General features: G+C 36.5%; 1 protein-coding gene across 3 annotated transcripts; it reads left to right on the top strand.

Moving 5' to 3' along the window:
• The first annotated feature begins 9,890 nt into the window (after positions 1-9,890).
• abcb5 (ATP-binding cassette, sub-family B (MDR/TAP), member 5) lies at positions 9,891-24,911 on the top strand. 3 transcript variants are annotated; one of them, XM_046847476.1, is made up of 29 exons: positions 9,891-9,950; positions 11,444-11,528; positions 11,665-11,779; positions 11,887-11,950; positions 12,038-12,188; positions 12,749-12,830; positions 12,955-13,146; positions 13,285-13,456; positions 13,664-13,788; positions 13,885-14,062; positions 14,165-14,278; positions 14,416-14,526; positions 14,607-14,732; positions 14,842-15,045; positions 15,224-15,394; positions 15,519-15,680; positions 15,803-16,039; positions 16,221-16,370; positions 16,585-16,689; positions 16,805-16,882; positions 17,034-17,117; positions 17,569-17,772; positions 18,015-18,115; positions 18,392-18,532; positions 18,622-18,778; positions 19,016-19,213; positions 19,370-19,576; positions 20,138-20,284; positions 23,493-24,911. In XM_046847476.1, exons 2-29 carry the CDS (start codon positions 11,486-11,488, stop codon positions 23,688-23,690), a joined length of 4,017 nt encoding a protein of 1,338 aa, XP_046703432.1. In that variant the 5' UTR covers positions 9,891-9,950; positions 11,444-11,485; the 3' UTR covers positions 23,691-24,911. The 3 variants fall into 3 exon arrangements, with proteins under 3 accessions (XP_046703432.1, XP_046703434.1, XP_046703433.1); XM_046847477.1 differs by having other exon boundaries at positions 9,909-9,950; positions 11,461-11,528; XM_046847478.1 differs by lacking the exon at positions 15,519-15,680.
• The last annotated feature ends 227 nt before the right edge of the window (positions 24,912-25,138 follow it).

The following is a 25,138-nucleotide window of genomic DNA, read 5'->3' as shown; positions in this document are numbered from 1 at the left end:
GATACAGTACCAGGCAAACGTTTGGACATGTCTTCTCCTTCAGTGTTTTTTATTTTATTTATTTATTTATTTTTTTAACATTGTACATCAATAATGAAGAAATAGAAACTATTAAAGATCAAGTCTGAAATTATATAGTAAAAAACCTGTTGAATACCCCAAATTGGTTTATATTTTTGATTCTTCTCATCCTAATGGAGTAGTCAGCTAGAATGTTTTTCCAGCAATCCTGAGTTCCCAGATGTGTACTTGTTGGCTGCTTTTCCCCTCACCCTCAATCCAAGTTATCAAACGAGGTCAACTGGATTTAGATCAGCTGATTTCGGAGGCTAGGTCATCTGATGTAGCAGCCCATTACTCTCCTTTTCGAACATATGGGGTCAATGTCCTGTTGGAAAATAGATTATGGTTCCACTGTGCAAACCAGATGGGATGGCATGTCACTGCAAAATGACCTGGTAGCAATGCTGGTTAAATGCCCATAATTGTGACTAAATCATCAACAGTTTTATGAGCAAAACACCCCAAAACCATTACACCTTCTTCTCCATGCTTTACAGTGGTAATTACACATTCAGAAACCATCCGTTCACCCTCTGTTTGTCCAAGAAGACAAGGACAGTTTTCCATTAATCAAATGTCAATTCCTTGGGTTCCTTTGCCTCAATTTGACCATGAAGGCCAGTTTAAATATGTCTGCCACTTGAACTCTGAGAAACATTTATGTAATTTTCTGTTCTCTTTTATCATCTCGTGTTCGAGATCCACTTATGGGAAGGGCATCCGTACCTGACCTCTGCAGAAGCATCCAATTGCACCAAGTCTGGCTTGACAGACAGGAGCGCGTGCCCAATGGCAGGTAAGGGAATGCCCCTTACCCGAGTGAATAAAGCACCTGCATGCGCTACCTTTCCTCAGGTAACATTCGCTTCTTGCGACTTTTGTAGTCTTACCTCAAAGACCTTCTTAGACCGCACTATTATGTCTTTAGGAGGACACGTCTTCTGATCAGCCTCTGCCGGACGTGCTCATCCTTAGCCAGGTTAGCTTTCGCAAGCCGCCCACGCTCGCACCTTTTCTATAGGCACTTTCTAATCGGCATCGGCTACACTGGTGGACAACCTGTCCTGAGCCTGCCAGTCCACGTAAGGCACACTCATTGCTCAATCTCTTCTGCGTTGTCTGCCTGGGTCTTAAAAATGCGCGGAAAGCTATTGACCTCCCAGAGAAATGTAGCCATCGTCTAGCGCTCCCGAAAAGGCTACTGCATCGCATGCTCAAAACAACCGCTTCGCAGTGTGTTGACTTCAAGTTGTCCGATTTGAAGGCAGAAAAAGGTGATGCCCTTGAGGTAAAAATATGGTGAGTCTCGGCATGAGCGACCCCCCATTTGTGGAGCTTTTCATCACCAGACAAGAAACTATCCGTTCTCCCCGATAGTGACAACGTTGCATCGTTTTTTTTCACGCGACAGTAGCTCGCAGTGGCCTCTCCGGATCCAAAAATGGTTCTTTCACCATATTTAGCTCAACCTTTCACAATACATTGACACCAGAATCAGCTGTGTTCATGTGTACGACCACCAGACACTGCTACGGTACAGGCATCATGCAATCAATAATCTGCATGATTATGTTATCAATAACCTTCGCGACCTCAGCTTGCTGCGACCTCCGCCACAAAGACCAGGCCCCCAGCCCTCGGTGTCACCTGTTGCCAGTGGCCAGGAGAGGGGACGTCAGAAGCGCTGTTCGAGGAAGCGGGAGCGCGGCAAGCGGGTGGGTGTCTGTGCTAGCTAATGCTAACCCTAGCCAACCGGCTCTCCCGTTCATTTTTCTTTCATTTTTTTTTTGTCTTGTCTTGTGTTGTCTGTCTGCACTGTCTGTCTGTACTGTTTTTTTGTCTGCACTGTTTGCACTAGGTTGCACTAGATGCACTTTATGTAGCTTGTGTTGTGTTGTAGCTCTATGTTGTTTAGTGTAGCACCAGGGTTCCGGAGGAATGCTGTCTCGTTTTTACTGTGTACTGTGTACCACTGTGTATAGTAGAAATGACAATAAAAGCCTCTTGACTTGACTTGACTTGAGATAATCAGTGTTATTGACTTCAACAGTCAGTGGTCAGGTATGCCTGATTGGTGAACATGTAATAGTTTATAGAGTAATTCCCTTAAACAGCACATATTACTCATGAAATCATTTAGCCAACTGGTCTGCCAGTTAACAGGGCATTGTTAATTCCATAATACACAGAATTCCAGAGCTCCCCTCTTTGTTCTATATAAGTATAGTTTTTCACTGTCAATTTTTTTTTACTTTGAAATCTATTAAAAATCATTTTAATTATTTCTTTGTTACATCAGTTGACAATTTCCTTTCTAGTTATTTTATTTTATTGTTTAGTTACCTCGATGACCTGACAGAAACTGGATGCATAAAAGGAGTTAATGCTGAGGAGACCACTAATGCCGTCCATTCTATGGTTGCAAAAGGCCTTTATGCAAAAAATAGAAGTGTATAAAAATGGGGTATGTTTGGTTTCACCCAATACAAGCACACAATCTCACAGATTTGACTTAGTGATGCATAAATGCAATTGCAAAAGATTCCAATGTGGATCTATGTGCAAACACCTAATTATCTCACAAACACCTAATTATCTCACAGAGAAACAAAGAAACAAGGACTTGTAATTCAAGACTTTAGGATAGAAGCAGCAAGAAAAATTGTCAACAGGGAATCCTACTTTACAGATATTGAAAATCTTACTGTCTGTCACTTTGATGGGAGTGAAGGAATAGTAAGTCATAAAGGGACAAGATTTTGCATGTGTTGCAAATAGCTATGTATGTATATGTATATTATTTCACAACATTCTGTACACATCATCTTGTGAGAGTATATCTGATGAGTCACACTGCTTAAAGTTCATTGAGAAAAAGAAAGGTACACTGCAAAGCATGCTCAAAGATCTTCAAGAGTGGAGCCAATCAGAAAAATTCATTTAAAATAAGGAAGTGTACAGTTTAGTGCAGCGAGTACACAAATTAGTTTTTTTTCACAGTTTAAAAAACTCTCAAGAAAAAGAAAGGTCACTGCACTTCATAATTATCGAAAAAGTGTCAAAAAGCAAAAGATGCCATCACTGTAACTTACACAGTAAAAAAAAGAAAAAACGAGGTTTATCTTGTAGAGAGGTTATTGTATTGCTGAGCAAACAATCACTACTAGCTACAGGTTTTGCCTAGCCAAAATGGTTATTTTTTTCCTTTGTTGCTGCTACCTTTTTTGTCAATGACTGTTATACAGATGCTTTGTATAAGAACAAAATGAAAAACAAATACTGATTTTTACAATTATTTCACTAAATGTTTTTATTGAATTGCTTTTCTAGGCAACATTCTAACATTAAAATAAAATATTAAAATAAAATTATGACTATCTTTTTGTAATAAGGAACTAATTAAATTACAAATTCAATAACAAATGACAAAACAATAACCAATCCCATGAATTAAAGGTACTGTACCTATAAAACTTAAAAACTTAGTTTACATGTCTTTCATTAAAGATTTAAGTGTTTTAATTTGTTCTTTTTGGGTGTGGTCAAGGTCATTAAGGTGAAATCAGGAGTGCCGGGTCCAGCACCTCAAGGGGAGGCGGATCATTGGTAGCTCCAGGGTTCTCTGTAGAAAAGGGCTTTAGGAGCGACACATGGACAGTAGGGTTGATGCGGTACCTGGGAGGGAGGTCGAGCTGATAGGACAGATTGTTGATACGCCTAGGACCTGTTTGGTCTCGGGAGTAAATGAGGATGTCATTGATGTAGATGATGACGAACTGATGGAGGAACGGTCAGAACACCTTGTTCATAAACATCTGGAACACCGTTGGAGAAATGGACAGTCCATACGGTACTCATAGTGCCCTGAGGGGTTGATGAATGCCGACTTCCATTCGTCACCCTTGCGTATACGCACCAAGTTGTAGGCCCTTCGGAGGTCTAATTTGTTGAAGAATTAGGTTCCACGGAGATCTTCTGGGCCACTGGGACCAGAGGGAGCAGGTAATTAATTTGTACTATTTGGGAGTTGAGATTGCGGTAATCGATACAAGACCGGAGACCGCCGTCCTTCTTCTCCTTCTAATATAACTGTTTGAAGGATTCCCTCCACATGTCCAAACTCTCTGAGCCCGCCTTTTCTTCAATTTAATTGGTTGGATCTTTAAACCAATAAATTTCTTACATATTTCTTTTTGCCCTCAGAACTTATTTGAATAAGTAAAACTCCCATCTGCGTTGTGGTGAAGTTGGTTTTAATTAGCCACAGTCCAGAATAAATTACATGGTGTTAAAGTATGGAAAGAAAGCCATGTTGGTTCATTAGGTCCAGTGACTGCTTGCTTAGGGTTGGAGTGGTAGCTCAGTGTTTGGGTTACTGCTCAGAAGGTTGGGTGTTCAAACCACTGTATCGCCATAATCTTAATCAAGTCATTCTGGAATTGGTGATTTATAACTTGTAATAAAGTAAGTTTTGTAGTAAGGTATCAATACTTCTCACACAAATAGGATTGCCAGGAAGTCTTCGCACCACAGGTTGTGGTAAAGTTGGTTCCAATTAGCCGCAGTCCAGATAGAATTACATGGTGCTGAAGTCTGGAATGGAAGATTTCAATACTTTTATGCAAGTACGAATGTCAGGAAGTCTTTACACCACAGGTTGTGTAAAGTTGGTTCCAATTAGCCGCAGTCCAGACAGAATTACATTGTGTTGAAGTATGGAAAGGCTGCCATGTTGGTTCATTAGGTCCAGTGACTTCTTCGTAGGGATACAGCGGTAGCTGTGTAGTAAAATTTTTAGATTACTTATAAGGTCGGGTGTTCTAACTCCGGTATTGCCATATACTCTACATTTTACTTAAGTCATACTGCAATTGGTGACTTATAACTTGTGATGGAGTAAGTTTTGCATTAAGGTATCGATACTTTCCACACAAGTAGGATTGTCAGGAAGTCTTTAAACCACAGGTTGTGGTGAAGTCGGGTCCAATTTGCTGCAGTCCAGACAGAATTACGTGGTGTTGCAGTTGGGAAAGGAAGCCATGTTGGTTCATTAGTTACAGGGACTGCTTAAGCTGGGGTGAAGTGGTAGCTCAGCATTTAAGCTTTTGGGTTACTGATCAGAAGGTCGGGTGTTCAAACCCTGGTATTGCCTTATTTTGTACATTTTACTCAAGTCATACTGTAATTGGTGATTTATAACTTGTAATGGAGTAAGTTTTGCAGTAAGGTATTAATACTTTTCACACCTGTAGGATTGTCAGGAAGTCTTTACACCACAGTGTGTGGTAAAGTTGGTTCCAATTAGCCGCAGTCCAGACAGAATTACATTGTGTTGAAGTATGGAAAGGAAGCCATGTTGGTTCATTCGGTACAGTGACTGCATGCTGAGGGGTGGAGTAGTAGCTCAATGGTTAAGGTGTTGTCTTATTGATCAGAAAGATGGGGGTTCAATCGCCATCATCTCTACATTTTAATCTAGTCATACTGGAATTGGTGACTTAGAACTTGTAATAAAGTAAGTTTTGTAGTAAGGTATCAATACTTCTCAAACAAATAGGATTGTCAGAAAGTCTTCACACCACAGTTTGTGGTAAATTTGGTTCAATTAGCCGCAGTCCAGACAGAATTACATGGTGTTAAAGTATGGAAAGGCTGCCATGTTGGTTCATTAGGTCCAGTGACTTCTTCGTAGGGATACAGCGGTAGCTGTGTAGTAAAATTTTAGATTACTTATAAGGTCGGGTGTTCTAACTCGGTATTGCCATATACTCTACATTTTACTTAAGTCATACTGCAATTGGTGACTTATAACTTGTGATGGAGTAAGTTTTGCATTAAGGTATCGATACTTTCCACACAAGTAGGATTGTCAGGAAGTCTTTAAACCACAGGTTGTGGTGAAGTCGGGTCCAATTTGCTGCAGTCCAGACAGAATTACGTGGTGTTGCAGTTGGGAAAGGAAGCCATGTTGGTTCATTAGTTACAGGGACTGCTTAAGCTGGGGTGAAGTGGTAGCTCAGCATTTAAGCTTTTGGGTTACTGATCAGAAGGTCGGGTGTTCAAACCCTGGTATTGCCTTATTTTGTACATTTTACTCAAGTCATACTGTAATTGGTGATTTATAACTTGTAATGGAGTAAGTTTTGCAGTAAGGTATTAATACTTTTCACACCTGTAGGATTGTCAGGAAGTCTTTACACCACAGTGTGTGGTAAAGTTGGTTCCAATTAGCCGCAGTCCAGACAGAATTACATTGTGTTGAAGTATGGAAAGGAAGCCATGTTGGTTCATTCGGTACAGTGACTGCATGCTGAGGGGTGGAGTAGTAGCTCAATGGTTAAGGTGTTGTCTTATTGATCAGAAAGATGGGGGTTCAATCGCCATCATCTCTACATTTTAATCTAGTCATACTGGAATTGGTGACTTAGAACTTGTAATAAAGTAAGTTTTGTAGTAAGGTATCAATACTTCTCAAACAAATAGGATTGTCAGAAAGTCTTCACACCACAGTTTGTGGTAAATTTGGTTCCAATTAGCCGCAGTCCAGACAGAATTACATGGTGCTGAAGTCTGGAATGGAAGGTGTTAATACTTTTATGCAAATAGGATTGTCAGAAAGTCCTCACACCACAGTTTGTGGTAAATTTGGTTCCAATTAGCCGCAGTCCGGACAGAATTACATGGTGCTGAAGTCTGGAATGGAAGGTGTTAATACTTTTATGAAAGTAAGATTGTCAGGAAGTCTTTACACTACAGGTTGTGGTAAAGTTGGTTCCAATTAGCCACAGTCCAGACAGAATTACATGGTGTTGAAGTATGGAAAGGAAGTCATGTTGGTTCATTAGGTCCAGTGACTTCTTCATAGGGGTGCAGTGGTAGACCTGTAGTTAAATTGTTGAATTGCTTAGCAGAAGGTTGGGTGTTCTAACCCCGGTATTGCCATATACCGTACTCTACATTTTATTTAAGTCATACTGCAATTGGTGACTTATAACTTGTAATGGAGTAAGTTTTGCATCAAGGTATCAACCTTGCAGTAAGGTATTAATACTTTTCACACCTGTAGAAATGTCAGGAAGTCTTTACATCACAGGGTGTGGTAAAGTTGGTTCCAATTAGCCGCAGTCCAGACAGAATTTGATTGTGTTGAAGTATGGATAGGAAGCCATGTTGGGTTATTAGGTACCGTGACTGTTTGCTGAGCGGTGGAGTGGTAGCTCAATGGTTAAGGTGTTGGGTTACTGATCAAAAGCATGAAGGTTTAAACTCTGGTATCGCCATATACTCCCCACTTTACTCTAGTCATAGTGGCATGGAATAAACCCACATTTATGTAGTCTCCTTCGACAGTTGATAGATTTTGAATGGGTAACCAATAACAATAATTAAAAAAAATGCACATTTCAGCCAATTTTTTGTGAATTTGTTTAAAATATTTTTTTTTTTCATTCAAGTGTTTGCAAAGTTAAAGTATTTAATTCATGGTGCATGTATATCCATGTATTTGATTTATTTTTAGTGCTAAGCCTACTGGTACTTGATATTGTAGTTGTATTGTATTGTGAGACAGTTAAATTTTACTGTTCACCTAACAATAAATTGACAAGTGAAAGACCACTGCAGTATTTGACTACTAAATTTATATCAAAAGTAGTTTTTTACAGTTGCGGATCATAGAAAAACATTTTTTTTTTGTAATTACATTTTAAATGCAAATGCTCAAATTTACTGTAAAATGTATTTATAGCAGTACATGTAAATTTATTTGCTTAAGTATTTTTACCAATGCACAGTAAACTTACAATAATTGTACTGTTATTTTAAAGAAAAAGTTGTAACATGGGTAATTCTAGTTATATGTACACAGTGCACAGTGCTGTGTTTTTTTTTACAGTGCAGTTGCAGTTTATGATTTACAGTACTCCTGTTTCTCTTTACAGTCTTACTGGCAACCAAAATTGCTAGTAAGTTATTGTAAGCTCTACAGTATTTTTTTTTTTTTACAATGCATTGTAATGTACAGCTTTCACCATCATTTCTAACTTTTACAGAGTCTATACTTTAAATCATAATTTTGGCATTCATTTAATATGTAACATGTAATTTGATGTGTTTAACAACCCCCATACAATAAAAATCCAATTACTCCACTTCTCTATTTAATATCTTAGACAGATTTACATGTATTCCACAAGAATACAAATTTTTAAGCTAATTAATAAAGTGTGCTTTCAAAAAGGGTCACAATAACACAAAATGAATTACACATTTTAGTTTGACAGTTGATGAAATGTTGATAGTTGACACTGCAAACTCCATTCACCTTGCAGTAAATTAGATGCAAGTATAATTAACAAGGACAAGACTGGTTGAACAAGGTTCACCGGAGTTCATTTGTGACATTGTTTCCAGGTAAATCTTAATTTCATAACAAAGGCTACACCTTCAGCACGTGAGTGGAATGGTTGCACAGAGGTTGGAATGCACTAGAAGGCCAAGGTGTTCTTTTGAAATAGATGCATCAGAAACATTTACTCCTTTTTTTGGAACATTGACACAAAGAGTTAACACCAGGTGAGGGTACAGATGAGAGAGATATTCAGAGTGACTAGGCCAAATGACACTGACGACTTCTTTCCCTCGAGGAACATTTAGTTTTGACAATCTCAGAAGAATGAGGGCGAATTACATACCTTTTTTTGTCATTTAAAATGTTGAAAAGATGAATGCAAATGTTTAGTTAATTTACATAAATGCTTTTTTTCACTAGCAAGTTAAATAAAAACAATTGCAAAATGACAATTAATTTTTTCACTCCAAGAAAAGAGGAACAGCCATTTAAAAATGATTTGTTGTGTTTATTTTTAAGCTGCCTGACTGTACACATCTTGTTCTTTACCATTGGTATGCTTTAGTTTTAGTTAAAATCGATGATTACCTCTGTACATAGTAACTTCCATGTAACATGAACCACTGTAATGAATACGTAAAATGTTTCTGGTAATATAATGAAATGATAGTAAAGTTAAGAGCAGGTCATTGTTCTGAGCTACGCAAATCATTACATTTTTTTATGCCAAACATGTCAATCATCTTTTCAACCTCTAGCACAGTTAGATCACAAAGTTCATCTTTTTCCCATTCTTACATTATACCTTTGTCCCAGAGACTAATGGCATCAGTAAAATGTCAGTAGTATCTGGGATCAGAATATGCAATATAAACAAATATCAAATGCTAAACTAACACTAACACAAAAGGTCTGAGATTATACTAAAATGTTTATTCTTAAAATACCAGAATCATGAAATCAGTAAAAAATGTTCTATAATTCCAATACATGTACTGTAACATGATGTACTGGAACATAGTGTATACCATCGACATGTGGAGAAAATGATGAACCACATTTTGTGCAGACTTTATATCCACTTTTTGTTCATATTTATTTTTGTATATATTATATTTATAATTATTCATAACACAATTTTAATAACAGAAAAAAAATAATTATATATAAAACAGAATGTGCTTGATTAAATTTGGGATACTGTCCTTAAATAAATTGCTTCAGATCACACTATGGAATTTTTTTTTTACTTTGGTAGCTTTCTTTTTATTTATATTGTTACGCAACCCGCATGAACCTGTCATTCATTAAGGCACATAGAAGGCACAGCAAATGAACTTCAATGTCCTATACAGGGGGGAAAAAAATCACTCACATTTTTTTAACTTGTGCCATCTGACACAGTCAGATGTCTGTGTTAGGGTGTGTTCTTTGGGAGTTGACATACCGAAGAATATAAAGCATTTGTTCTAAGAGTCAAAAGAAACCTTCATGACCTTTAGAGTGCTCATGTAACTCTTTCTGAAAACCTCACGTGGTAAGTTTTTAAAGTAAAATGTTACTTTTTCTTTGTGAAATCTAGTACGATTACTATTTTCTACTGCTACTAAGTTAAGCTATATCTCTAGTGCTGCACAATTTTGTAACATGTATTTTTTTACAGCTATATATATATATATATGTTCATTTGATTCATAATTATTTTATTCTTGATACTGGTTTGAAAGAACCAAGGCTTATATATATATATATATATATATATATATATATATATATATATATATATATATATATATATATATATATATAAACGAGAAGACAACTGGAAAATTAGCACCATGTCACCACTGAGTCATTAATTTATACATTTTACAGCATTTCAGGACATTTTAGTTTGTATAATTGATTTTATTTGGCTAGGATGGCTAGGATTACAATTTTAATTTAAACTTTTATGCTTAATTACATCACTTTATATCACAGCCAATAACACTAGTTTGTTCTTGTTCTTCTCTGAAGTTAGTAAATAAAGTAAAAAAAAAAAGTGCTTTGTGTCTATTTGAAAAGCTCATGACCCAACTGTAGTTCAAATGTATGCAAATTCAGTGGGAAAACTTTAAAGCTTGCAGCAATAATGCCACACCTTATTTTTGGAGGGAAAAAAATTCAGGTGCAGAACAGCCAGCCACTGACTCACTATTCGACTAAAAAGAATACATATATATATTCATTATTCTTAAATTATTTTGCCTGATGCCTGATGTGTTCCCTTCCTTAAGTGAATGTTCCTAAAGATGTTCAGGTTCAGGTGTTGCTGCATGAATTCAACTGTGGATATAAGCTCAGATGTTTTTGTACAGAAACCACAGCGTGTCTCTGCATGAAATGTCTTACACAACTCCATCTATCTTGATCTAATTTATATTCTTTACTGCACATTTCAGTGACTTTAGTATTTATATAAAACAAGAAATACACAGCTGAACTATTTTGTCATATGTAATAACATTTTAAGAAATAGATTTCAAGTTAAAACTCAATTTATAGCATTTTTGAGAAATTGCAATGAATTAAAATTTTCTTAGCTCTGTATTTAGGAATAACCAGATTTTATAACTAAAGAATTCCAACTAATTCTAATAAAATACACTGTAATCAGATATTCTTGTTTTCATGTCTGTTCATCTTGTTCTATCTTATTTTGTTTGCATTCTTATGTTTACTCTACAGAAATCTTCAATTGTATCACATTAAATCTGCACATCTGCAAATCTGTTTTGTTAGACTACCCGTTCGTTAAGTTTTCCTTCAGTTATTATAGTTCTTTTCCGGTCTGTGCAGCTAACCTTACATAAATGAGTATAAACACGATAAACAGGAATTGTATAACACAAAATACTTGAAGGACCAGCTAAAAATGCTTAAAATTAATTTACAAACTTAACGACTTGTAAACAGTTTCATAATGAATAAGAACCTTAAGACATCCACAAATTGCTGTTCACTAAAAACAATAATATTTTTAATTAGAATAATATCTTCAAAAGGTGACATAAATATCATTGTGGAACTATGAGAGAGGACCAGAATGCAGAACCCCAACCAGACCAAGAGGGTATGATCATTTCTCTCATGCACACAGCATGAATCATCACTGATAAAAAAAATAATAATAATCTTATTACTGACTATGCATGTCCCATTAGACTTTTCTATCTGGTTAAAAAGAACACATCATTTTTTCTTCTCAGAGGGAAATCCCGTTGGTCATCTCAACTTGGCCTTCACTCAAGATGAGAAATACTTGAACGAGAACCCAGAGAATCCTCCAGGGGAGGACTCCAAATCCAAATCAAATACCAAAAAGTAAATAAATAAATAAATTGGAATTCATTCTTTCTGTACTGTACATTATTGTAATTTGTTATTGTAAATAATTCAATATTCATATTAATAATTTTTTGTTATTAAAGAAAGAAGAAAAAAAAGTCTGATAAGCCAAAGGAACAAATAAAATCAGTTGGGCTTTTTCAGCTGGTAAGAAAGTGCTATACAAATATATACAAATACTGTATAATTGAATTTGACTTAATGTCACAATAATATGTTCTTTTATAATTACAGTTTCGTTATGCCACCTGTCCAGAGGTCTTCCTGATGTTGATTGCTCTTGTATGTGCTGCTATACATGGTGCTGCACTGCCCATAATGTGTATAGTGTTTGGACAAATGACTGACAGCTTTGTACAAAGTGGACAAACGTTCAACATCACAGGTATGTAAAATGCACATTTTATTTTCACTAGAATTGTTTAGGATTTTTCATTCTTGACCAATAACAGTTTACATGCCAACACTGGCATTTACCGATGTGTGGGAGGAAAAAAAACCTTTTTTTTTGTCATTTCAAATTATTCTGTATATTGTGTAGCTTGTCCACAATATAGCTTGTGAGTTTTTAGATACAAATGGGAATGTGATTCTATTATTACATGGAACATTTTGCTGCATGGTTTGAATATATTTGTCCTCTCAGAGAGGACAAGCATCAATATGACAAAGTTTGGTCTTTTTTTTCTTAGTTGGAAGTGGCCTTTTATAGGCTGCTGATGTCTCTATCCATAGAGCATAAAAGCTCACAAAATATTTCGATCAGTATAAAAATATATAAAGAAAATACTGTGGCTTTCACAGTCACATGATTCTCAGCTAATAGGATGCAGTTAATACTTTTTTCAAGCTCATGACAAAATGTCAGTACACAAATGTAACGCTGAATATTTAGTCATCCCAGTCATTGTGGGGGTTGCTAACCTTCTACATGAAACTTTACAGGAAACTACAGCTTTAACATCACACTGGATCCTACACTCTGTGTTCCTATACCAGGAGTTGACATTGAAGCATCAATGACAACGTAAATTAAATTAATTCACCATTTTTTTTCTTAACAAGTCATAAATACTCATTAATTTCTTAGTCCTGATGCCAACCACAAATTCTCTTTTGCTGAAAATGTAAAAGCACACATTTTTTCACAGATATGCCTATTACTTTGTTGCCATTGGGGCTGGGGTTTTTTTCTTTGGAGTGTTTCAAGTCATGTTATTCGTAATGACAGCCACTAGACAGACCAAGCGGATCAGAGAGAATTACTTCCATGCGATCCTCCATCAGCCTATGGCATGGTTCGACACACATCCCATTGGAGAACTTAACACTCGACTCACAGAGTAGGTTATGATCAGGTTCATGATTCATTCTGCACACTTTATTGAACATTTTAAAACTGCTAGAACTATTGCTGTTCAAAGCTGAGTGTAATTGAACTCCACTTTAATTAATATGACTAATCTTTTTGACATCAACAGTGATATAAACACCATTAATGATGGCCTGGGAGACAAGATTGCAATATTTGTGCAGTTCTTCTGCAGATTTCTTACCGGTGTAATTATTGGATTTATTTTCGGTTGGAAGTTGACCTTAGTCATTTTGGCAGTGAGTCCACTGCTGGCAGGTTCAGCTGCTGTATGGTCTACAGTAAGTAAAGTTTGTTACTAGGAAATCTTACAAATAGTAGAACATGCTTTTTCTTTATGTACAATGTTCATTATTTTGCCATTCAAGAGTAATAAATACTAAAATGCTAAGATTACATTTTTATATTTGGAAAGCTTTTTATTTGGTGTGATTTCACTAACACAATACAGTGCATAATGATTATATGTATGATTTCTTCTCACCAAGATTCTTGCCACTCTTACAAGTAAAGAGTTGACATCTTATGCCAAAGCAGGAGCTGTGGCAGAAGAAATACTTGTGGCTATTAGGACAGTTGTTGCATTCAATGGTCAAAAGAAAGCTCTGGATAAGTAAGAACCTGTTGAATTTTCTTTATGTTGTTTGAAGGTCAGCATATTTACAAGCTGACCAAAAGCACTCTATTTAATTTATTTCTCTATTTGTAGGTATGAAACTAACTTGGTAGATGCAAAAAACCTTGGAGTGAAGAAAGCTATTACTACAAATGTGTCAATGGGGCTAACACAGTTCTTCATATTAGGAACATATGCCCTTGCATTTTGGTATGGCACAAAGCTCTCTGTGGATGAACCAGAAAACTACTCCATTGGAAAAGTCCTCACTGTGAGTTTTATCCCTCATTGTGTGCCAGCATGTAACAGCCTTTTCTGCTTAATCTGTAATAGCTACAACTGTTGTATGTTTATCTTGGGTTTCTGTGAGTAGGTCTTCTTCTCAGTGATGATAGGGGCATTCTCTCTGGGTCAGGCAGCTCCCAACTTGGAGAGTGTTGCTAAAGCCCGTGGTGCTGCAAGCGCCATCTACAATACCATTGATATGGTAATGATGTTATTTTTATTAAACCTTAAACCTTTTAATAATTAGTTGGTGAATTATGTAATTGGCCATGTAAAGTAAATAACAAATGTATGTTATAACAATATAAAACTTACTTAGCTCTTGATTTGCTGTCATAGCCTCGTCCCATTGACAGCAGTTCAAAAGAAGGCTACAAACCAGACACGGTGAAAGGTGACATTGAATTCAAAAACATTCACTTCAGTTACCCTTCCAGAAAGGATGTGAAGGTAATCAATGTAACATTCAATAGCTTTCATAAGAGAGGTGAACTATTATTTTTGCTCACTTATACTTCATCCCGTTATAGATTCTGCAGGGAATGAGCCTAAAAGTGCCCAGTGGGAAGACAATTGCTCTGGTGGGGGAGAGTGGCTGTGGGAAGAGCACCACCATTCAGCTGCTGCAGCGGTTTTATGATACAGATCAAGGAGAGGTAAGTATATGAAGATCAGTGGAGATCAAATTATTAATTGAGAATTCAGGCCTCTGTGGTTAGATACTTGTTTGGTTACTTGCTCTGATTAGGGCATCCATGGTTGCAGGTCACCCTGGATGGTCGAGATATCCGCACTCTAAATGTGCGTTGGCTGAGAGAAAACGTGGGCATTGTGAGCCAGGAGCCTGTACTCTTTGGCACCACTATTGCTGAGAACATACGCTATGGTCGTGAGAATGCCACTGATGAGGACATTGAACAAGCTGTGAGAGAGGCCAATGCTTATGAATTCATCTCTAACCTACCAGATGTAAGAGTTGTGGATTTCATACCTATGACCAAAATGATATGCAGGATTATATGGGAGGAAGGCTTGCCTCTGTGTTTTCAATCTTTATAATACTAATAAAGGCACAACATCTAAATAAATTCTTCAAGTTTTGTTTGGAGACCACATAAATGTTGGACTTGCTTTTTTCAAAAAACAGAAGCTGAACACCATGGTTGGGGAGCGTGGAGCTCAACTGAGTGGTGGGCAGAAGCAGAGGATTGCTATTGCTCGTGCTTTGGTCAAAAATCCCAAAATCCTCTTGCTGGATGAAGCCACATCAGCCCTGGACACTCAGAGTGAAGCTATTGTCCAGGCTGCTTTAGATAAGGTAGAACAAATAAAAGTACCCTCACAGCACCACTTACTGATTCACCTGATAGTAATTTTTGCCATCCTGATTACATGATGGAAAAATAGCTGATGAATAAGGATCAGCTTATGTTCCTTCCCAGGCAAGGGCAGGCCGAACAACTATAGTGATTGCTCACCGTCTGTCCACAATTCGTTCTGCTGATATAATTGCTGGCTTCAAAGATGGTCAGGTGGTCGAGCACGGCACTCACAGGGAACTCATGAGCAAGAAAGGAGTCTACTATTCTCTTGTCACACAGCAGGTAAAACGTGCAACAAGCTGTGGAAGCAGTCTGAATAAACAGTTCTTGCATAAGTCTAATTATTGTAAAGAAAAGGCTTCATTTTTATCTTTAAACTTTTATGTATATTTTTCCTCATATAGTCACAGGGAAATCCAGATGATGACAGTGATGATGATGGTGAGGATTTCGATTTTGACGAGGATGATGACGAGGAAGAGGAATCATCCGACAATGCTGACGACTTGATGGAAGTCACAATTGAAAATAATGGAATTGCAAGGAATTCAATAAGACGTAGCATTAATCTTCAAAGGAGAGAATCAAAAAGGAAATCGAAAAAGAAGTTGAAAAAGACCAAATCCAAGAAGAAGAAGAAGGTACAATGCAAACACGAATTGCCTTTCATTTAAAGATGGTATAAATTAACAAAATGAAATGACCTTGCTCATTGTTCACTACTGTCATATAGCTGCAGCAATGGAATTATTGAATGAATAACTACACATTCTAACCACACAAATGCAGTTTTATTATTAAATATTTTTGTCCCTTTTTCAGGAGAAGGAAAAGGTTGAAGATGTCTCTTTTGGAAGGATTCTGGCTCTGAACAAACCTGAGTGGCCCTACATGATGGTGGGCATACTGGCCAGCTTTGTGGGAGGAGCTGTCTATCCTTGTGTGGCTATCCTGTTTGCCAAAATCATTGGTGTGAGTATCTGTCTTTCCTTGTGTTTGCTAACTGTCAAACAGTTTTAGTTTTTTTTTTTTTTGCACGCATGTGATTCATGCACAGTGAGCAGACTGGTCCAAGGGCACAATTTTGCATACATTCACATTTTAGGTATTTATTATTATTATTAGTAGTAGTAGTAGTAGTAGCAGTATGTTTTTTACAATTGTAAAAAAATTGGTTCATCTTTAGGTATTTGCTGAGCCTGACCCTGATGTGAAGCGACAGAAGACTCTAATGTTCTCTCTTCTGTTCCTCCTCCTTGGGGCTGTGTCATTCATCACCTATTTCCTCCAGGTACACGAATAAATAACATCTTCAATGTAACCCACTTTATTATTTTAAACCGGATGTTTTCTTGAAGTTTTTTTATTATTATTATTCACATCTTTATGCTTGCCATTATGTCCAGGGCTTCATGTTTGGCAAGTCTGGGGAGATTTTAACCATGAGGCTGAGGAGTCAGGCATTTAAAGCCATTTTGAGACAGGTATACCAACACTGTACTGCACTGTTTTAGTTTTTTTCTAGAAGACAAAAGGATACAGTTGATCTTTGTCATATACTTATTTAGTCAGAAAGCTGCTTGGTTTTTCCAGGCTGCTTTTAGTACTCCCGTCATGCTTTTTGTAATTTTTTAGGACATTGCCTGGTTTGATAATCACGACAATGCAGTGGGAGTTCTAACCACTAAATTAGCAACAGATGCATCAATGGTTAAAGGGGTAAGTAAGCAACTCTTTATTTAGTCTGTGTAGCTTTCAAAAGTACAAAACTATTGTTTGGTTATAAAATGTAAACACAGACTGTGTAATTCCATATCTGCTATAAATTATTGAGAACCTACTGTAAAACAGGGAAAGGTAGTGATGTTATTAACTGATGTTAGTAAGTGAGGAAGGTAAGTCTGGACTAACAGAGATATGAGAAATGAGAGTTTAATTTTTACAACATGTATTTTTGTTGCAATTTCATAGCTAAACACTTGTACAGCCATTTATAAACTGCACTCATAAATGTCCAAATTGTGTAAACTGTCACATCACAGCATTACTTTAGCTCATGTGTTTTCAACAAAATATATGGTTATCTTTATTTTTGTTTGCATTGCTTTGTAACTATTAACATTAATATTGATCATTCTCACAATTCTCCTTTCCTAAATTTCTTTCATAGGCCTCAGGATCTCGACTGGGCTTGGCTGTTGGCACAGTTTGTTCCCTAGGCATTGCTGTGATTATAGCCTTCATTTATTGCTGGCAACTTACCCTTCTTATCCTCGCCTGTGTGCCATTCCTCATTGGGTCCCATTTCATCCAGATGAGAGCTCTGGGAGGTCATGCATCCAAAGACCAGAATGCATTAGAGATGTCTGGCAAGGTACAGTATTAGATTGTTGCATAATTACAATTCAATTCAAACCAAAATGAAAGAAGCACACTTTAATAATTCTACTACAAGATTAGTTTTGTTGTTGCTACTTAGTAGATTGCAACTTTCAAAATGAAGTGTGTGTATGTCAGGCTGCTGCATTATCCTAATATTGACATCCTCTAAGCAAATAAAATACAAAGTGACATGTCTTTAAACCACAACTTTACTTTGATGCTTATCTTCCACAGATATCCACAGAAGTAGTAGAAAACTTCAAGACTGTTGTTGCATTAACAAGAGAAGATGTCTTCTTCCGCAAGTTTAATGAAAGCCTGTCTAAACCATATCGGTACATCTTAGTTACAGTTCTTCTATTCTTAATGCATTTATTTACAGAATAAATGAAGGAATAAATTTGAGTTATTTTATACATATAGACAGGTGACAAATTTAAAAAAACAAAATGACACAAAATTGTTTTATTAAGGTGTTTGGCCATCATGGACCAAATGGACCTGACCTATTAGAGAGCAAGATTTTCATTTCATTTGTTGCATGTCTGTATTTCATCAACACTGATTTAATGTCTAATTTTACAAATTAACTTTTTGTTTTGTTTTTTTAGGTCTGCCTTGTGTAAAGCACCTATCTATGGACTCACCTTTGCGATTTCTCAAGCAATTCCTTTCTTTGTTAATGCTGCAATCTTCCGTTTTGGCTCTTGGCTGATTGCACATTGCTACACTCAATATGAGAATGTTTTCCTGTAAGCATAATTTGGGAGCTATGTCATATCGTCACACTGATAATGTGTGATTTATATTTATTTTTTATTATTATTATTTTTTTTATCAGGGTGTTTTCAGTCATTGTCTTTAGTGCCATGAGTATCGGCCAGTCTTCATCATTTGCCCCAGACTTTGCCAAAGCTAAAGTTGCAACTTGGAGAATCTTAGACTTACTTGCAAAAGAGCCTGAGATTGACATTTATAGTGAGGCAGGAGACAAACCAGTAAGTGTTTTTTTACCTCAGACTTTGACTTTTAAATTCTAAACCTATTGTATCCCTTATTATATTACTTTTTTTTAGAGCATTACCAGCTCAGCGCTTCTGCTATATAGTCTTTTTAAATATACATACAGAATATACGTCTTTTGTATGTCGCTCTGGATAAGGGCGTCTGCTAAATGCCACAAATGTAAATGTAAATGTAAATATTAATAAGAAGAGTTCCTGCGCTTCTTTCAGAGAAACTTTAAGGGAGATATAGCATTCCATGATGTGCACTTCGCATACCCGACACGTCCAAACACAAAAATTCTGCAAGGCCTAAACGTATCAGTGGCTCAAGGACAGACGCTCGCACTGGTGGGAGGCAGTGGTTGTGGGAAAAGCACATCAGTCCAGCTGTTGGAACGGTTCTACAACACTGCAAGTGGGGAAGTGGTGCGTTAGGACAATGAAAACACTTTTCTAATGCTTACTCCTAAATTGACCTTAGTCATATCAGCTATGCATAAGCGTTTATAGTTTAATTCCTTTTTCTGACAAAAAGACACTAGATGCTATTAAACTGACTGTTTTCTGAATTTTCTTGTTTAGCTACTGGACGGGGTGGACTCAAAGAAACTGAACATTGCTTGGCTGCGCTCTCAGCTGGGTCTTGTCTCTCAGGAGCCCATCCTGTTTGACTGCACTATTGCTGAGAACATACAGTATGGAGACAACAGCCGTGTGGTCAGCCAGGCAGAGGTTGAGGAGGCTGCTAAAAATGCTAATATCCATAGCTTTATTCTTGGCCTGCCAGAGGTAAAATTTCAGTCTAGACATTATTTTACCAGTGCATGTTCTTTAATTAGTTAATTTAGCCTGAATATTCATTGCATAAAGAATGTATTTCTTTGTAAATGTGTAACCATTTATATACAAAATGTGTAGGTGCAGGCATTTTTTACCTCAAGGTTTTTATGTTAAAAATGCTGTAACTTCACCTAGCGAAAGAACAGAGAACAGATTTCTCTTACCACAAAATATTTATTCCAGCTGCAAAATGCATACATTCAAGAAACATTCAAACTGTCATAAAACAGCTTTTATAGGCATAATAGGTATAGGCTCTTGAACAATGAATTACACAATATATTGCTAAATATGTGAATACCTGACAGATCAGATTTAGTCCCAATTTTTCACTAGATTCTGGATAATAAGACATTCTAGATAATTGTGTGCCTTCAACAATTTATATAGGTGTGATGGTCAGGTGTTCACAAACCTTTGACTATATAATTTATGCATTGAAGCTTTACATTTCACATTTATACAGTTTTAACTTTATATTCATGAACACCATGTTCAACATAATTTTAGAAATACAACACACGTGTGGGAGATAAAGGCACTCAGATGTCTGGTGGGCAGAAACAGAGGATAGCAATTGCTCGAGCTTTGGTCCGACAACCTAAAGTGCTGCTTCTGGATGAAGCTACTTCAGCCTTGGACACAGAGAGTGAAAAGGTAAGTGAGAGGTTTCTGATTGTCTTTAAAATACTGTCTATGCAATATTATATTTACAATGCATGAACATCCTGAAAACTTTTAATATAAAAAAAAAGGTTTTACTGAAAAAAGATGGCATTAACCGAAAGAAGCATGACCAATAAGCAATATGAAATTAATGCACTTTTGTTGCCAAACACACCCTAACCATAACAAATGATATGCTTGGTGGTAGACACAGAAAAAGTCCACCAAAAACTGGTGGGCATGACAACCTCCTCACTCAGTCTTCCACAGAATAAACAGAAAAAATCATAAAACCACATAAAACCACATAATAAATAAAACCACATAATATATGTAAAGAAATTAGCATATTAATTTATGAATTAGCATTTATATGAATTTAGCCAAGATTTTGAGATCTAGAATTAGAATTTAAGGTTAACTACAACTTTAACATATTGATCATCCCCTCATCCCCACCCCCCAATCGTCAACTCTTTACGGTTGTAATTTCTACTTGGCAGTCATCCAGAGTCTTTATTTTCTTTACAGGTGATTTTATTTCTGTAAGCTTACTTTGGCTGCATACTTTAAATGACTGAATAACCTTACAATTAAGAGCTCTGTTTGTTTAGAGACAGGTTAATTACAGGTTTTACATTACATGACAAAACTCTGATATTTACAACAAGAACATGTGAGCTTCAAAGAGTTAGTGGATTTCTTTAACATGTGGCACTAAAATATATTTAAGTTTGCATGGCCATAGACTATATACTGGATGACTGATGCATATATTAGTGTTTATTTATCAAGATAAATATGCACATTTCTATAAAGAATCCCCTTTAATCTGAACCTAAACGGGATAGGAAAATGTTTCTGTCTTGTATTTAGTTCATGCTTTGTTCTTTGTTTATAAAAAATTGTTAAAGGTTTATGTCATGTGGCACCAAAAAAAATATCACCTTTTGAGTATTCCATCAGTACTAAAAGGATTTCAAGAGAGATACAACAGTATTATTTGTATTTCTAGATTGTACAGTGCATCCAGAAAGCATTCACAGCGCTTCACCTTTCCCACATTTTGTCTTATTCCAAAATTGAATAAATTCATTATTTTCCATGCAAACAATAACCCATAATGACAGCATGCAAGGTTTGTTTACAATTTTTGCTAATTTATTAAAAATAAAAACAAACACATACATAAGTATTTACAGTCTTTGCCATGACACAACAGTATGCTGAGGTGCATGCTGTTTCCACTGATCATCCTGAGGTGTTTCTACAACTTGATTGTAGTCCAGCTGTGGTGAATTCAGTTAATTGGACATGATTTGGAAAGGCATATACCAGTCTATATAAGGTCCTACAGTTAACAGTGTATTTTAGAGCACAAACCAAGCTATGAAGTTCAAGGAATTGTCTGAAGACCTCTGAGACAGGATTGTATTAAGGCACAGATCTGGGGAAGGGTACAGAAAAATCTCTTCTGCATTAAATGTCACAATGAGCAAAATGGTCTCCATTATCCATAGATGGAAGAAGTTTGAAACCACCAGTACTCTACCTAGAGCATGCCACCCAGCCAAACTACGCAATTGGGGGAGAAGGGCCTTAGTCAGGGACGTGACCAAGAACCCTATGGTCACTTTGAATGTCGCTCATCACCTGGCCGATACCATCCCTACAGTGAAGCATGGTGGTGGAAACATCATGCTGTGGGGATGTTTTTCAGTGGCAGGAACTGGAAGATTGGTCAGGATTGAGGGAAAGATAATTGCAGCAATGTACAGAAATGTCCTTTATTGAAAACTTGCTCCAGAGCTCTCTGGCTTCAGAATGGGTGACAGTTCACCTTCCAACAGAACAATGACCCTAAGCACACAGCAAAAATCACAAAGGAGTGGTTATTTGACAACTCTGTGAATGTCCTTGAGTGGCCCATCCGGAGCTCAGACTTGAACCAAATTGAACATCTCTGGAGAGATGTCAAAATGGCTGTGCACTGACACTCCCCATCCAACCTGATGGAGCTTGAGAGGTTCTGCAAAGAAGAATAGGAGAAACTGCCCACAAATACTGTAGGTGTGCCAAGCTTGTAGCATTATACTGAAAAAGACTTGAGGCTGTAATTAATGCTAAAGGTCCTTCTGCAAAGTATCGAGCAAAGGCTGTGAATACTTATGTACATGTGATTGTTTTTATTTTTTATTTTATTTAAGATTTTAAACAAACTTATTTTATGTTGTCAATACAGGGTATTGTTTGTAGAAATTTAAGGAAAAAATAAATATAATACATTTTGGAATAAGGCTGTAACATAAAATGTAAATAAAAAAGTGAAGCACTGTGAATATTTTCTGGATGCACTATATGCAGCAGTGAGCAAAAAAACACAGGAACAAACACAGTCCATCAAAGCACAGAGTCATCCTCAGCACAAAGTTATGAAACATTGTTTGGTGAACAATAGGTGCAACGTTACACAAGTTCCTCTCGGAACTGGAATTTCCTTTATAGAGATTTCATAGAAAGTGTTGCACAACTGTTTCTACAAACATATCTTTATCACTGAGGTGTGAAGGAACAGAAGGGCATCTTCAGTTCATGGTGGTAGGGCTGTCCTCCATGTCTCCATTAAGAAATATTTGCTTTATCTCAATACATACAACTTACAAACTAGCTACATTTACTCATGGGTTACATGTGCTGTCTAGCATGTCATGAGAAACTAGTGAGAAACATCAGAAATCATTGCTTTTGAGATTGTGGAGGAAAAACAGATACACGAGTTCACAAAAAGGACCAGGAAACTTTGGGATAGCCCAATCTAGTAAACCAATCTAAACCCACCTGGGGAAATTATAAAGAAAATTGAAGATTGTCTGCTCCAGTGTGGATGAAATGAACTTCACTAGCTGACACTGGGAAGAAACTTTCTCTAGACTAGAGGAAGTTACAGAAATGCTGATTCCATGCCCGGATTATTATTTTAAGTGATGTTACAATGAAATGGATGGCTAATTAAATATTACAACATTCAATTTATTTCCAACAGTCTAGTACATTTTGGCCTGATTTCCAAATACAGCTACTCCAATTGTAAACAATAGTTATCCATATTGACCCTTGTAGGTAACATATAAGGTTTAATAAAGTTTTCATCATGAGAACCATTTTCTGATAACTGTCTCTTCTCTTTGCTATGGTCTAGATTGTGCAGAAAGCCCTCGATGATGCTCGACAGGGCCGCACCTGCATCGTCATTGCTCACCGATTGTCTACTATCCAAAACGCTGACATCATTGCAGTTATTCAGAATGGCAGGGTGGTTGAGCAAGGAACACACAGCGAGCTAATTGCCAAACAAGGAGCATACTATGACCTTGTAAATGCCCAGGTCTCCCACTAAATGTCACTTTATTTGCTTAAACATTAATGTGTCATGCCAATTTACATTTAGCAGAATCTTGCACACAACCCTATGTACACATTAGTTGCTGCTATTGTAATATGTTCTAATACTCTCTGCTAGCTGTCTAACAAAAATCTCTTAATTTTTTAATCTTCATACTACTTAGTTGACACAAAATCACAATATATTTTTTGTAGAACTATGTGTACAATAATTAAGTTCAAGCAATATATGGTCTTAATGTAATCTGTTATCTATATATTTGGGTTACACTTAACCAAATGTTTTTGTTAATTTAACTTTAGAAATCAATGAATGTTGAAGGAAAATAGGTACATATTGCATGTTACTTCTAACATACTTGTACCACATTTTTTGCAATGAAGAAATCTTTAGTTTTATACAAGGAATGTCACACTATATAGCCAAAACTTTGTGGTCACCTGACCATCACATTCATGTGTGGTTCTTCCCCAAACCACACGTGTCTGAGCCCTCAATAATCACTAACACTATGAGGTCTATCCCAAACCTGCTCCCTCATGGCAACGGCCTTGCATACAAAGTGGGTCCATTAAGGTGAATGAAGACAAAATCAAGTGCCTCCACAGAGCCTTGACATCAACCAAACTGAACAGTTTTGGGAGGATCTGGAATGGCACTGTGCCTACTCCCCAAACATTAGTGCCTGACCTCACTAACAGTCTTGTGGCAGAATGGAGGCTGTTATAACAAAACAAAAAAAGTAAAGGCATATAGCAACAAAGTAAATATGAGAGAAGAAATATGGACTGGGATGGTGAACAAGCACATTCTAGGATGATGATCTGGTGACCACATTTTTTTTTTGGCAGACAGTGTGTTTATTTAATGAAATAATTTCCAAAGAATTCTTATTGTTTATTTAGCCATATGTGTATATACGTTTTTAGTACATCTGTAAATGTGCAACATTTTGTGAGACTTTTCATAATATTTTTTTTTACAGTTTTGTAAATATGATTTTAAAGTGTACATAAAGAGATTTTAAAATGGCTTAAGTGTAAATTAACATATAAACTAACATATAAACATATACATAAATATATACTTTTTTTTTTATGTGCTTCTGTGAATCAGAGAAACTTGCACTAATGAAGAAAATGAATGCCACACACTTCTCAATGCCAGTGTTGTACATGCAGGAGGGTATTTAAATAAAAAGACCAGCAACCTTAACTACCTAAACAACCTGTCTTGTAGTGCTATTTTTTCATTAAGCGATATAAATGGTTAAAGTGAGTAGTCCTATATATTTTTGCCATCAGAAAGATCTTTCTGATTTTTACAATGTGGTTAATTCAAAAATACTGTATTGCTCCACACATTTTAAGGTAGCATTTACCTTTATCATGTATTATTTTCCTTTTAGTGAAAAGTGTTGAAAGTGCAATCAACATTCTGCC

This window comes from Silurus meridionalis, chromosome 4 (genome assembly GCF_014805685.1).
Source record: "Silurus meridionalis isolate SWU-2019-XX chromosome 4, ASM1480568v1, whole genome shotgun sequence".
Lineage (NCBI taxonomy): Eukaryota > Metazoa > Chordata > Actinopteri > Siluriformes > Siluridae > Silurus > Silurus meridionalis.
Note: the sequence above shows the minus strand (reverse complement) of the source record. Positions and strands in the feature narration are given on the sequence as shown.